At 60.3% G+C, this 12,411-nt stretch overlaps 1 protein-coding gene and 1 long non-coding RNA gene across 8 annotated transcripts in view; one reads left to right on the plus strand and one right to left on the minus strand.

Moving 5' to 3' along the window:
• PLEC (plectin) overlaps nucleotides 1-12,411 on the plus strand; it is a 60,686-nt gene that overhangs the window by 18,118 nt on the left and 30,157 nt on the right. Inside the window, exon 1 of one of the 7 annotated variants that reach the window (XM_077166562.1) lies at nucleotides 4,009-4,123. The exons of 3 other annotated variants lie outside the window; for them this stretch is intronic. In XM_077166562.1, coding sequence (XP_077022677.1) covers nucleotides 4,078-4,123 — 46 coding nt within the window. In that variant the 5' untranslated portion in view covers nucleotides 4,009-4,077. Of the gene's footprint in view, nucleotides 1-4,008; nucleotides 4,124-6,821; nucleotides 7,390-10,365; nucleotides 10,630-12,181; nucleotides 12,310-12,411 lie in introns of those variants that run through there. 3 more of the 7 variants (XM_077166556.1, XM_077166563.1, XM_077166565.1) reach the window with 3 other exon arrangements.
• Nucleotides 3,073-6,422, minus strand: LOC143688523 (uncharacterized). Its single transcript, XR_013178108.1, has 3 exons — nucleotides 6,318-6,422; nucleotides 3,473-3,540; nucleotides 3,073-3,248 (listed from the first exon to the last, which is right to left on the minus strand). It is a non-coding gene; the product is annotated as an uncharacterized LOC143688523 (long non-coding RNA).

The raw sequence follows: 12,411 nt of genomic DNA on the forward strand, positions 1-12,411 counted from the left end.
GACCCAGCAGGTTGAAAGACTTTCCTGTGAAGTCTCTGGACTCTGTTTTTCTTATCCTGCCTAATATGTGGTGCTTGTCTGCCTGCAGGTCCCACCAGCATAAGATGATGCAGTTCCTTTAACTTTGGCAGACTCTTCCTGCTGGGGGCGTGGTGGAGACAGAAGAGAGGTTGTAGGCTGGTTTTAATGGCTTCAAATTACCAAGCCCTGGGGTCTGAATTCCTTGAGGGAGGGATTCCACCTGAGTTGGGCTTCACCCCTCTCCTCGGGAAGGCACAGACTCCAGACAAGCCCGAAAATGAGTTTGTTTCTGCCTATGCCTGGGGCCGTTGCAGCCTGAGGAGCCCTGTGGCTGTATCCAAAGGCAGTGAAGCCTTTGTAGAAACACAGCCACAAAAACCTCTGTTTCCTTCTTTTTTTTTTCCCTTTTTCCGTCAGCCCTGCCCCCTTAGAGATGGGGCAAAAATGAGCAACCTCTGCTTTGACCAGGTTCACCTGCGCTGAGGGCCTACTTTTAGTAGTCAGAATTTGTTAATTAATTCCACAATTGGCGTTTGGTTGGGCTCAGCCCCTGCTGCTGGTAAAGTCTCTTTCCTTTCCCCTCTGGGAAGCAGCCTCTGGGGGAGGGGCACTGGCTGCTGCAGCTGGTCCAGATTAGGGTATGCTGTGTGTCCAGTCACTGACGTGGCCCCAGGAGCTGTTCTGTATTGTGTCTGGTCATTTAGTAATTATTCTGGAGGACGAACTAAAATGCGCACGTTGTTAAGCTGCCATCTTGGCCTGGAAGTCCCCATTAACTTACAGTTTTGAGGCTTAGAAAATGTCCAAATCAAGGCATCGTCAAGGTGATGCTTTCTTCCAGAAGACCAGCTGCCGGCATTCGTGGCTCCTCTGTCACATGACAGGGTGCACGGTGGCATCTGCTGATCTCTCCCTTCTCTTCTGGGTTTCCTTGATTTCAGCTTCTTGCTTCTGTGACTTTTTATTTCTACATTTATCTTCACTCTCTTTTATAAAGGACTCCAGTAATAGGATAAAGACCCATCTTGATTCAGATGGGTCAACCTTAACTGAAGTAGCCTCAACACAGTATCCTAATACAATGGGTTATACACCCACAAAGATGAATTAGATTTAAGAACATGCTTTTCTGGGGCACATATAGCTTCAGCCCAATGCAGCCTCCTTGGTCCCTGGTCATGGCAGAGCCTGCCAGGATCTCAGCGATTTGTGAGGAGGTTGCTTTGGACCTGGGCAGGAGGGAGGGCTGGGCTGTGGGGAAGGCGTTAGGCTAGGGTTCTGGGTCTCTGTGGGTGTAAGCTGCCCCCGGGAATTTGAAGGAAGTTTCAAGGTTTGGCTTCATCTGCCAGAGTCCCTGGCCCATGTGGCCTGATAGGACCTTAGCTGGGTGTGAGGAACTGTGCTGGGTCCATCTGCCCACCCTCTGGAGAACCCAAGGAGAGGTCAAAGCAGGACCAAGAGAGGCTGGGGTCTTCCTGCTGGCCACTGGCAAGGGGTCCAGCTGCTGCCAAGGGTGTTCCCTCTGACCCAGGAGCCGGACTCTCAGACCCACGTGCTTCTTCCCTAAAACACGTTTCTGGTCCACAGATTATTCTGCAGGGCCCAGGGCAATGAGGTCTAGGTGGGGAGGCTGGTCAAAGCTGAGGATGGGGCCAGGGGGGACTGTGTCTCACCCTGAACTCTCAGCAGGGTGCTTGCATCAGAGCTGAAGGCGTCAGCCTTTCCTCCCCACTGTCCATGTTGCCTCCAGACGTAGCAGTGGCTCCTTGCCCCCAGAGCCTGCTCCCCTAGTGCCCGCCTGACCTCACTGGTCCAGTGAACTTACCACAACTCTGTCTCCAGCCCCAGGCCCCCCTCTGCACCTGCACCCTGCTCAGCCACCCAACATTCTCTGGGGTTGGTTGTCCAGCCTTCATGCTGCCCCCTTCCTTCAGCTGTCTGGTGCCCCCTCTCTTCCACATCTATTTAGCTACCTTTCTTCCAGGAAGTCTCTGAGAAGGAACTGAGGAATGGGCTCAGTCTTTCCTTGTGTCCTGCTCAAACTTTTCCACATGGCCACTGCTTCAGAGAGGTTTCAGGGCAGGCTAAGGGGCTTCCTTGCTAGGCCTTCGAGCTGCCACGGCTTCTGCAGTGGCCACTTAAAGGTGACCACCCTGGCTCAAGCGGCCATTAAGGGCAGAGTCTGCATACACAGGACTGGGACTTTTCTAAATGGTTGTCCACGTGATTGAGGAAACCACTTAATTGTACCTCATCTCTGTGTATTACTCCTGCTCATATCCTGCTTTCTGTGTTCACCTTTTTGTTAATCAGGTCCTTGTACAATTCAAGTTCTGAATTTTAAAATTAGAACCAGCACTGATTTTTTTTTGATGAGCTTTTCCATAATTTTTAGATCTCTATTTAATTACTCCGTCAGTTTCATTTGAGCTTCATAAAGTAGTATTCAATCATAGGTCAAAACCTCCCAAATAGGGAGATTTCTTTAGAAAATAACTTAGTAAAAAAGAAATAAGGAATGTTGGCATAAGGAATCACAAAATACTGTTTTGATTTCTCGCGTTACCCTGAGTGTGCTAACTCATCTACCCTCATATCCATCCCCTGCTCTACCCTAGACTGGCTGAGTCCCAGGAAGGCAAGGAGCGAGGGACCACGAACTTGAAGATGGGTCGGCTTCTTCTTTGCCATCAGCTTGCACCTCAGGTGCTGCCGTCCTGTCCTCCGCCCCAGCCCCGAGCCTGCCGCACACTGAGCTGGCCTGCAGCAGGGCTGTTTCTGAATGAGGGGGTGTGGCCGGGCAGGAAGTGAGTCCTGAGGGTCCCAGACGGAGGATGCTGGTCTGGAAGGGACTCGTGGGGGCAGCCCCATTCAATACTGTCCAGTGCAGCTGGCCAGGGAGAACCCAGGAGTGCAGGCCCAGGAGTGTGCACTTGAGGTGTGGCTTGGCCGCACGTGCATGTGTGACTCCTGCAGTCCAGAGAGAGGGCGGAGCTGATCCCCCATCACAGAGTTCTGGGGCCACCACAGCAAGGTACCACATACGGGGGTATAGAACTGGAATTTATTCTCTTCCAATTTGGGCAGCGCTGCGCTCCTCTGGAACCTGTTGGGGAGGAGCCTTTTGGACACTTCCAGCTTCTGGGGTTTGCTGGCAATGCTGGCATTCCCCGACTTGAGGATGTTCTGGCCTCTACCTTCTCCACTGAGTCTGTGTCCAATTTTCCCTTTTTTAAATATAAGATCACCAGCCCTATTGCATTAGGATCCACTCCAATCCACTATGACCTCCTCTTAACTATTCCTTCTGCAAAGACTCTTTGCAGATAAGGCCACATTCACAGGGGTAGTGGATGAGGAGCTGAACCGTTCATTTTTTGGGACCCAATTCAACCAAACTGCCATTCCCCCCAACGCTGACACCCAGAGGGAAGGCATAGGAGGTCAATACCTGAGCCACAGAGTGGGCACCTCAGAACAGCTGCCCTGGCCGTCAAGGTCCTTGGGCGTGCTTGGAACCTGGAAAGGCAATGGCAGTGGGAATGGTGACGAGTGTGCAGTGCCAAATGGCCGTGGGGGCTGGCTGGGTGTCTTTGGGGGGCTGAAGAATGACCTGAGCCATTGGTTGCTGATGGTGATGCCCCCCCCCCCCCCCACCGCAGGGTGTTGAGAGGCTGGCAGTTGCTGCAGAGACTGGGGCTCAGCGGGAAGCCCCAAGGGGAGGGGGTAACTTTGGGGGGCGTCAGTGTGGAGAGCGTATCCTGAGCCATGGGACTTTTGAGGTAACCCAGAAGAGCATGCGTGGGGCAGGAGGGCGCGCCTTTGTCTGGCTGGAGTTGGGGTTTCGGTACCCCCGAGGCAGTGCACAGCCTGGAGCATGCGCCAGGGCTGCCAGTGTCCGCATCGATCAGCCGAAGTCCCGCCCCGGCCGGGCAAGTCCCGCCCGCCCCTCCGGCCCCTCCCCCGGGCTGCGGCGCGCCGGCCTGGGCAGTGCGGTGCAGGACCGGACACTGCGTGGTGGTGGCCGCGGCGCCGCCGTCAGCCCCCGGCGGAGACATGGACCCCTCGCGAGCCATCCAGCACGAGATCAGTTCTCTCAAAGGTGCGAACCGGGTGTGGGGCATGGACCCTGCAGTGACCTCTGGCTGGGTGCAGCCCCCTGCGGAGCAGCAGTCTGGGGTCTGCCACTCCGGGAGCAGCAGTGGGGGCCAGGGGCTGGATCTGCGGGGGTGGTGGTCCCAGCCTGGGGCGCACCGGGGTCTCCCTGGCCCCGGGTACTGCGGGAGGCTGGCTGGGGTCGGCTCTGCGGCCCTGCGGCCCTGCAGTGGGTGTCGGGGGCGGGGCTGCTGGGCAGGGACGGAGGTAGGCGCTTGCTCTTTGAAGCGTGTTTGGCCGCTTCCCTCCTCTGGGATTGGCCAGAAGAAGGAGACCTTGCCAGGCGCCCTCGGGAGTTAGTCCGAGGGGGCGAGGTAGGGTTGTGGGGATGGATGTACCGAGGCGCCGGGCAGGCTGGTCCCGGGCAAGTCCACACTGCGGTTCTTTGTCCTGGGGCAGGGGGTGTTGGGGGGGGGGAAGGGGGCTGCCCAAAGGCCCCGACTGGTTGCCCTGGAAACCCAGAGAGGCCTGGAGTAGGGGGAGAGGGGGCTGCCCAGCCTTCCCGAGCTGAGTCAGCTGCGGCGACTGCGGCACCCGCAGGGCGGGGGCGGGGCCGGGGGCGTTCCGGAGACAAGGGCCCTGGGGGGCGCCCCGACCCAGACGAGACGGGAGGCGTGGAGGAGCAAGCTGGGCGGCAGGGAACGTCCTGGCCCAGCTCCTCCCTGCTCCAACTCCTGCGCTTGGACTGGTGGGAGGGAGGGGGGTTTCCCTACTGAGCCCCGCCCCCTGTGTTCTGAGCCCAGAGCTGCTGCCCTCTTCTGCCCAGGATACTGTGGGGAGGGAGAGGGCTCTGTGAGTGGGCTCCAGAGGCAGGGCTTGCAGGAGGAGACCTTGGGTCCTGGTGCTTGGGGTGCCTTGAGATCATTTGGAGCACTGGGGTCCAGAGCATGGGTTCATCTGGTGGGAGGCTGGGGAAGTTTGGACAGTTATGTTAGGAAAATGGCAAGGATATATGGAGTGGGCATAGGGGAGTCCAGGGGTCAGTCCGGGGACTGGCCAGGAGTGTAGGGCTTCCTGTGGGCACAGAGCTGGGCCAGACTCCTACCCTGAGGCCTGCCTGGACCACAGCTGGCGTTAGTTCCTAAAGACCCTGCCGTGGTGGCACGTTGGCCCTGCTCTTCCTGCAGCTGGCCTGAGCTGGTCTCCTCATGGTGCTGGCCCTGTGGTTTTCTAGACCCTCCTGAGTTGGCCTCCCTCCCAGCCTGTGGCTGGTGGGGTGGGGCAGAGGCCAGGAGTGGAGTGCCGCAGGGAACTGGCAGGGTAGGAGGCTGTGGGAACAGTTGGTGGCTCCAGGGTTTTCACTGCTGCACAGAGTGTGTGTGTGTGTGTCTGTGTGTGCATGTGTTTGCATGTGTGTGTGCTGGGGTGGGGATAGGGCCGTATCTAGAGCCTGCTTGGGCGGGTCCTTGGCAAGGGCTCATAAACCCGCCCCCACTCCTGCATGCTGGCTGCCTGCCTGCCTGCTGCCCAGCACCTCCTGCCTAGGGAACCCCCCTGCTGCCCTATTTATAAGCAGTTCCCAGGCTAGCAGGGCTTGGTGGGAATGGGTGTGTCAGCTGGGGGTGAGGAGCAGATCCGGGTGGGGAGAGGGAGTTGGGGTGTTGGGTGTGGTGGGGAGACACTGGATATGCACAGTTGGCTGCGACCCCTTCCCCAGCTGCTGAGTCTTCCTTCTGCTCGGTGCTCTGCTCCTCTCCTGGCAGGGTGGCGCTCCTCTTCTTCTGCATTCCTGTCGACCGCTGGGTGTCTGCAGGGGCCAGGGCTGGGCGACTTTGATTCCCTGTAGCAGCTGAGGGTGTCTGGCCTCCAACAGCTGGCTTGGGGGTGGGGTTGGATGGAGGCCCTGCTTGGAGCCCCCCACCCTTTGACCTTCCAGGGGACTGCTGGGCTCAGAGAAGATGCTGTGTTCTTGGGCCACCCTTGATCTGGTCTGGCATCCCAAGTGTTAAGGAGGGTGGCCCCTGCCTCCAGCCCAGGCATTTGGAAGTGGGGGCTCTATCCTTTTCCCCACCTGATGGACAACTACCAGGGGTGTCCCCTGCCCATGTGCTCTGACAGCTGTCCCCTTCTGTTCCCCCATAAGATCTCTGCTCCCCCCACCTAGATCTCAGGCCCTGGAGACCCCAGTTCCTCCCCCTTACCTCCGAATGGGCCCCCAGGCTTGGAACTGCATACCCTCCTTTCAGATCCTGAAGAAGCCACCAATTCTGAAGACCCCAACCCTCAGTTGAACTCCCCACCCGTCCCCTCTGCCGATTCTGGCCCCTTTAGATTCTTGGCCCATAACCGGCCTCCCTTCCCTGGCCTAGGAGCCTTGGAGGAGGCGTCTGGGAAATGATGTCACTTCTGACGTTGGAGTCGTGGGGCCCTGGAGGGTGGGCCGTGGGGGCGGCCGCGAGGTGCCCCCCACTCTGCGTCCCGCTGGCTGTGGTGGGAGGGGCCGCGTGCGCTGCTGAGTCAGAGGAGGCCGGCCAGGGCGGGCGGGAGGAGGGCGGGCGGGAGGCTGTGCGGCGGCAGAGCCGGCAGGAATCACAGGGAGCCAGGCGCCGGCCGAACCGCAGACTGGAGTCCGTGCCTCGTGCCCAGCGCCCGCCGTCTGTCTGTCCGTCCGTGCGCCGTCCACACGCAGGGAGCCTCGTTGGTCTGCACCCGCACCCCCCCGCCCGCCGGCAGCCATGGTGGCCGGCATGCTCATGCCCCTGAACCAGCTGCGAGCCATCTACGAGGTGCTCTTTCGTGAAGGCGTGATGGTGGCCAAGAAAGACCGGCAGCCCCGCAGCCTGCATCCCCACGTGCCGGGCGTCACCAACCTTCAGGTCATGCGGGCCATGGCCTCGCTCCGGGCACGGGGCCTGGTGCGGGAGACCTTTGCCTGGCGCCACTTCTACTGGTACCTCACCAACGAGGGTATCGCCCACCTGCGCCAGTACCTGCACCTGCCGCCGGAGATTGTGCCCGCCTCCCTGCAGCGTGTGCGCCGCCCTGTCGCCACGGTGATGCCTGCGCGTCACAGCCCCCGCGTGCAGACAGTGCAGGCCCCCCCAGGCTGCCCCCCGAAGAAGGGGTTGCCTCTGACCGAGGACCCTGCCCGTGAGGAGCGGAGGGGCTACCGCCGGAAGGAGTCTGAGAATGGGATGCCCGAGCCCCCTGTGGTGCCCGCCACCACTCCGGGGACCCTGGCGCGGTCCAGCCTGGAGCCTGCCCCAGCCACAGGTCAGCTGCATCCAGGCCCGGCGGTGGAGGGTGGGGAGGGGCGCTTTGGTAGGCGGGGCCTCGTTCTGGTAGGCAGTGCCGCAGCCCAATGTGGGGCCTACTTTCGCCTGCAGGTGGCAGCCCTCTAACTGAGGGTGCTGCTGCCCCTGCCAGTGGGCCCACGAGGCTCCTCCTCTGGTGGGGACTTTGGGGTGCCCCTGGCTCATCCCCAGGCACAGGCTAGGGCTGGGGTCTGCTGTGGCCACACAGTCTCCTGTTCAGGACCTTTTGCCCCAAAGGTGCTTCTGGTCCCCTGTTGCAGTAGAGTGGGGGGCACACAGAATGGGTGCTGTGCTGTGACCATGTGGCCAGTAGCATGGGCCTGGCTGATTGCCTTCTATCTGAACCTGGTTTCCTCATCTGTGCAGTGGGGCAACAAAGCGTCTGGGGTGAGTGTGCCGCTGTACTGCCCCAGGAGTGTGGTCATGCCCAGGGCACAGCACAACTGTTCGTGCGGGCGCCTGCTGGCTCAGCGTTGGCAGTGGCCTAGTGGAGCAGCCGGCATAGGACTGGGAGAGGAGGAGACCTAGGTGATAGTGTCCTGTTGAAAGGCAGAGACCAGGACATGGCTGGTAGTGGGCATGGGTCACCCTATCCAGGTGGGATCCAGCTCCGAGAGGAGGGGGCAATCCTGCCCTCTCAGGAACTGCCAGAGACACTTGGTCCTGACCTTTCTGAGTGGCATCCCCACAGGTGCCAGCACGTGCAGGTCATAGGTGGCAGACGTGTCCCGTAGACCCTGAGGCTTGCTTACTCTCCCCAGAGCATACTGGGCTGGCTCTGGGCAGCCTGGCTCCCTCAGCACAAGGCAGGCACATCCACTGGGGAGAAACTTGCTCTCTGAAGGCCGGGGAAGGGGGCCTGGACTGAGGCCCACAGGACAGGCAGGGGGAAGGGATACAGTACAGGCCCTAGGCTGGGGTGCAGCCCCTATGTAGGGTGCTTGCGGGTGTCCCAGTTCTGGTACAGCATGGGCCCATCTGGGGTAGACCTAATCCGGGAGGCTGAGGCCAGAGGCTAGCTGGGAGTGACCTGGGGCTGAAGGGTGGCCCGGGTAGGTTGCACAGCCTCCAACTCCTCTGGGAATGGGTGGCAGTGGCTCCCTGCTGAGGTGTGTGTGTGGTATGTGGTGGGGGGAGGGACTCCATGGGACAGAGAGCGCTTGGCTGGTGCTGAGCGAGAGCTGTTAGCTCCAGTCAGCATGCTGTGGCCAGGGCCATGGTCTTCCCTCTGCAGCCTGCGTGGCCTGCCCATCGCTCCTGCCCACCCTTAAGCCTTACTGACCAGCCCTCTCCCCTTCATAGGTCATGGGTGTGGTAAGCTGAGCTCTTCCCTTCCTCTTCTCTCGCTTCTTCCTGCTCCGTGGCCAGGCTCGGCCAGCTGGGCGGGGGCAATTGATGGGGGGTGGGGACTGGGAGGGGGCTGGGTGTGGTCGCCGCGGGCAGAGCTGGAGGGCACTCCCCCAGCCCCCAAGGGGGTGACTCAGTCTTCCCTTCCCAGCCATAGCTGTGGAGGGCAGCTCAGAGTTTCCAACAGGAAATGAGCTCCAGCTCCAGGCTGAGTCAGGCAGGCGGGCTCCCCCTCCTGCTACTGCAGGGGCCCCCTCTCCTCAACCCTGCAGGGCGGCCTGTAGACCGTCCTGTCTGGAGGACTCTCCCTTGGCTCCTGCTGAGAAGACCCTAGTGACTTCGAGGGCTGGGTGTGGTCAGAGCTGGGTCCCCAGGCTCCTGTCCATGTGGGTCGAGGGTTGAGACCACCACACACAGGCTGGGGCCACTCTGAGGACATGCAAATCATAACCTCTGTAGAGTTTTGCAAATCACCAAGCCAAGCAGACAGCACCACCCTTCTGCATCTTGCTGGGAGGTGAGGGCACGGAGGCTGACAGCTGTGTCACCCCCACCCTGTCAGCCCCCACCCCCCTACCTGCAGAGAGGACATGAGAAGGCTGCTTTTTGGTGCCCCAGGGTAGCACATCCATGTGAGAATGCATCACCCGCTCACTCAGCCACTCATGGACCACACACCTGGACAGTGGGTGAGCGTAGGAGTCCTGGGGGTTGGCTTTAACAAGGAGAGGACTTGACCCATGAGGTATGGGCCTGCCCTGCCCAGAGCCCCCCAGAAGAGGAGATGTGGGGGCCAGGCTGAAGATGCAAAGAAGGCCCCAGTCTGGGGCATGGAGTTCTATGTCAGGCATGGTAGAAAGCTGGTGGAGTGGATTTTGTTAAATATGAACATTATTTGTGTTTTAAATCATAATGCTTCATATGGTTCAACATTCAGAGTGAACCAAGGAGCATGTAACGAAAGATCCTATTAGGATTGTTCTTCCTGAGATATACACAATGCACAGATGTCTGTGTGTTTCTTTCCCTCTTTTCGTGCAACTCGTGTTTTCACTGGATGCTCAGTCTTAGCCACAGAGCTGCCTTGTTCTTTTTGCATGGCTGCATAGTGTCCCCTGCGGAGGTGGACCTGCCGGCTGGCCAGCTGTTTGGGGCAGTCACGAGCTTTATGCATATTTGGGGATATTCGTCGGATGGCTCTGGTGGGCTTTTAAGTAGGGTTGTGGCAGATGAGCTGTGTGTTTTCTGAGATCTGTGGCAGTAGGGTGGAAAGAGGGCAGTGCAGCTGGGAGGGAGTTCGGAGACTGGATGGCAGTGGCTGAGACTGAGCTTGGGGTGGGGGTCCTGGGAAGAGTAGAGGTAGGTGGCTGGGCAGGCAGGCTGGCTGTGGCAGGGAGGGAGTGGGGGTGTCGAGGAGGAGAGGGAAGCGCAGGGCGCTGTTTCCACGTGGCCCTGTGGCTGGGCTGCCTGATGCATTTGTGCTTGGAATGCGGATGGTGGGCTAGCAGGAAAGGAGGCTGCCTGGGGGTCTGGGTGTGGGGTCGGGACAGGCTCAGTAGGGGAGGTTGGGGCTGGGGGTCAGGGGCTTTGGCCGGGGGGTGTCTGCTGCTCTGCCTGGGCTGGTCTGTCCCTCTGGTCCACTGGGCTCTCTGATGAAGGGGTGGCTGTGAGGAGGAGCCAGCGATCCCAGAGCTGGGTGGAGAGACCAGGGTATGAGTGAGCCCTCCCTCCGGCTCCCACCCTTCCCTCCTTCCTGCCTTCCCTTCCTCTCACTGGGCCCTCAGAGCAGCCCAGCTGGGCCTTGCAGCCATGGACAGGTACAGCATGGAGGAGCTCATTCAGCTGGGCCAAGGTAGAGCAGGGCAGGGGTGAGAGCTGTGGGAGGGAGGTAGGGAGGGACCCAGGCCTTCAGCCGTGGGTAGGAGGGGTGCTGGGGCTGGGTTTCCCAGCTGCTGGCTCAGCTGTTCTGTGCTGTAGGAGCCTGGGGCAGGCTGGGGCTGCCCCCCTGCTCACAGTCCCCAAATCCTTAGATGTGGGATTTCAGGGACCCTGCATGAACTCGGTCCTCCCCTCAGAGATGCCTTGGGGTGGTGATCTTCCCTAGGCCTCTGCAGGGTAGCAGAGGGGCTGCCTGTTGCCTGCCAAGGGCTCTCTGGCTGTTGACTCTGGGCTCCTCTGAGGGGTCCCTTGAAGTGCGGTAGGGGGCGGGGATAGGTCCTGAGCTTGGGTCTGCTTTGGGGCAGCCAGTGTCCCTGACCCTTGGGGCCAGCCCACCCCCAGCTACCCAGGATGGCATGGTGGGGTCTGGGCCCTCCCCTTGGTGCCCACAGGCTCCCCAGTAGGGACCAGGGTAGGGTAGGGCATCCGAGGCCTAGAATGTTTTGTTTTGTCATGCTGCAGGTTGAAACCCTGCATGCCTGGGTTCAGATTGTGGCCTTGTGTGGCTGTGCATACCCCTCTCCCTTTCTGGGCCTCAGTTTCCTCATCTGTACAATGAGTAATGTAGGACTGACTTCAGAGGGTTTTCTTAGGGTTAAAATAGAATGGGGCTTGGCACACAGGAAGTGAGACAAAATGGGGTGTGAATTATCGCATCTCTTCCTTGACCCTCATCTGTCAGGTCTCATAGGCCCCACCCGGCCCAGTGGGTGCAGCTCCCCCAGAGAAAGGGGGACACCCAACCCCACACACCCTGGGTCCACATTCCCTGGACCTGTTGACAGGGGCCTCTGACCCCAGCCTTCCACAGGCCAGTGGCCAGAAAGGGCCTGGGTGGGACTAGGGCAGGATCTTGCCAGCCAGGAGGGGCCTTCCCCATCCTGTGGGTGGGTCCTCATGTGGCCTGGGCCTCGATTCCCAACTGCCCGGGTCTATGGCCGGCAGCCTGACCTTGGGGCGGCTGTCCTGTCCATCCTGGAGCCAGGTGTCTTGATGAGTGACTTGCGCGGGGCCTTCTGGGAGGAAGGGGAATGGCCAGCCCCTGGGCTGGTGTGGGGTTTCCAGAGTACAGCCCGCCGGCTTCCCTGGTTGCATCCTGTGAGGTGGGCAGGGTGGGTGCTGTCCCTTCTTAGTGGGAAGGTGTGCCTAGTATGCTCCTGAGCACCCTGACATGCGAGTCTTAGGTCTTGTCTCCAGGCGGAGTAGCTTATTATTAGGACCCTTGTTGGGAGCCTGGGGGAGGGGCCAAGCATTGAGTGGCGTCACCCAGACAGGCCCTACTGGGGCGCAGGCCCGGGCCTCGGCGCCCTTGCTATGGACGTCATGTTCTAAGTCTGGACAAATGACAGCCTCGCCTGCCCTGATGGGGTATTTATATCCCACCGGGCCCCCTGCCCACCCCCTCCCCCCACGGACAGGCTTTGCTGCTGACAGCGGCACGGCCGTGCCCTCCTCCCACTGCCGCGGCTGCCACGCCTGGGCTCGTCTGCCACTTCTGAGGGGCCTGTGACCCTCCCCACACGCCCCACGCCCCTCGCCCACTCCTTGTCTGCCCGTGGGTGCCTGTTGCCATCCCCAATGAAGATTGTGCCAGGTAGGGGGCAGCCTTGGGAGCCTCATAAGGGCCCCTTGGCTCTGCCCAGCAGAAGTCCTGCTCCCTCGGTGCGGCCTTCCCCTCCGCCTCGTCGGACCCTGT

This window comes from Tamandua tetradactyla, chromosome 6 (assembly GCF_023851605.1).
Source record: "Tamandua tetradactyla isolate mTamTet1 chromosome 6, mTamTet1.pri, whole genome shotgun sequence".
NCBI classification, from domain to species: domain Eukaryota; kingdom Metazoa; phylum Chordata; class Mammalia; order Pilosa; family Myrmecophagidae; genus Tamandua; species Tamandua tetradactyla.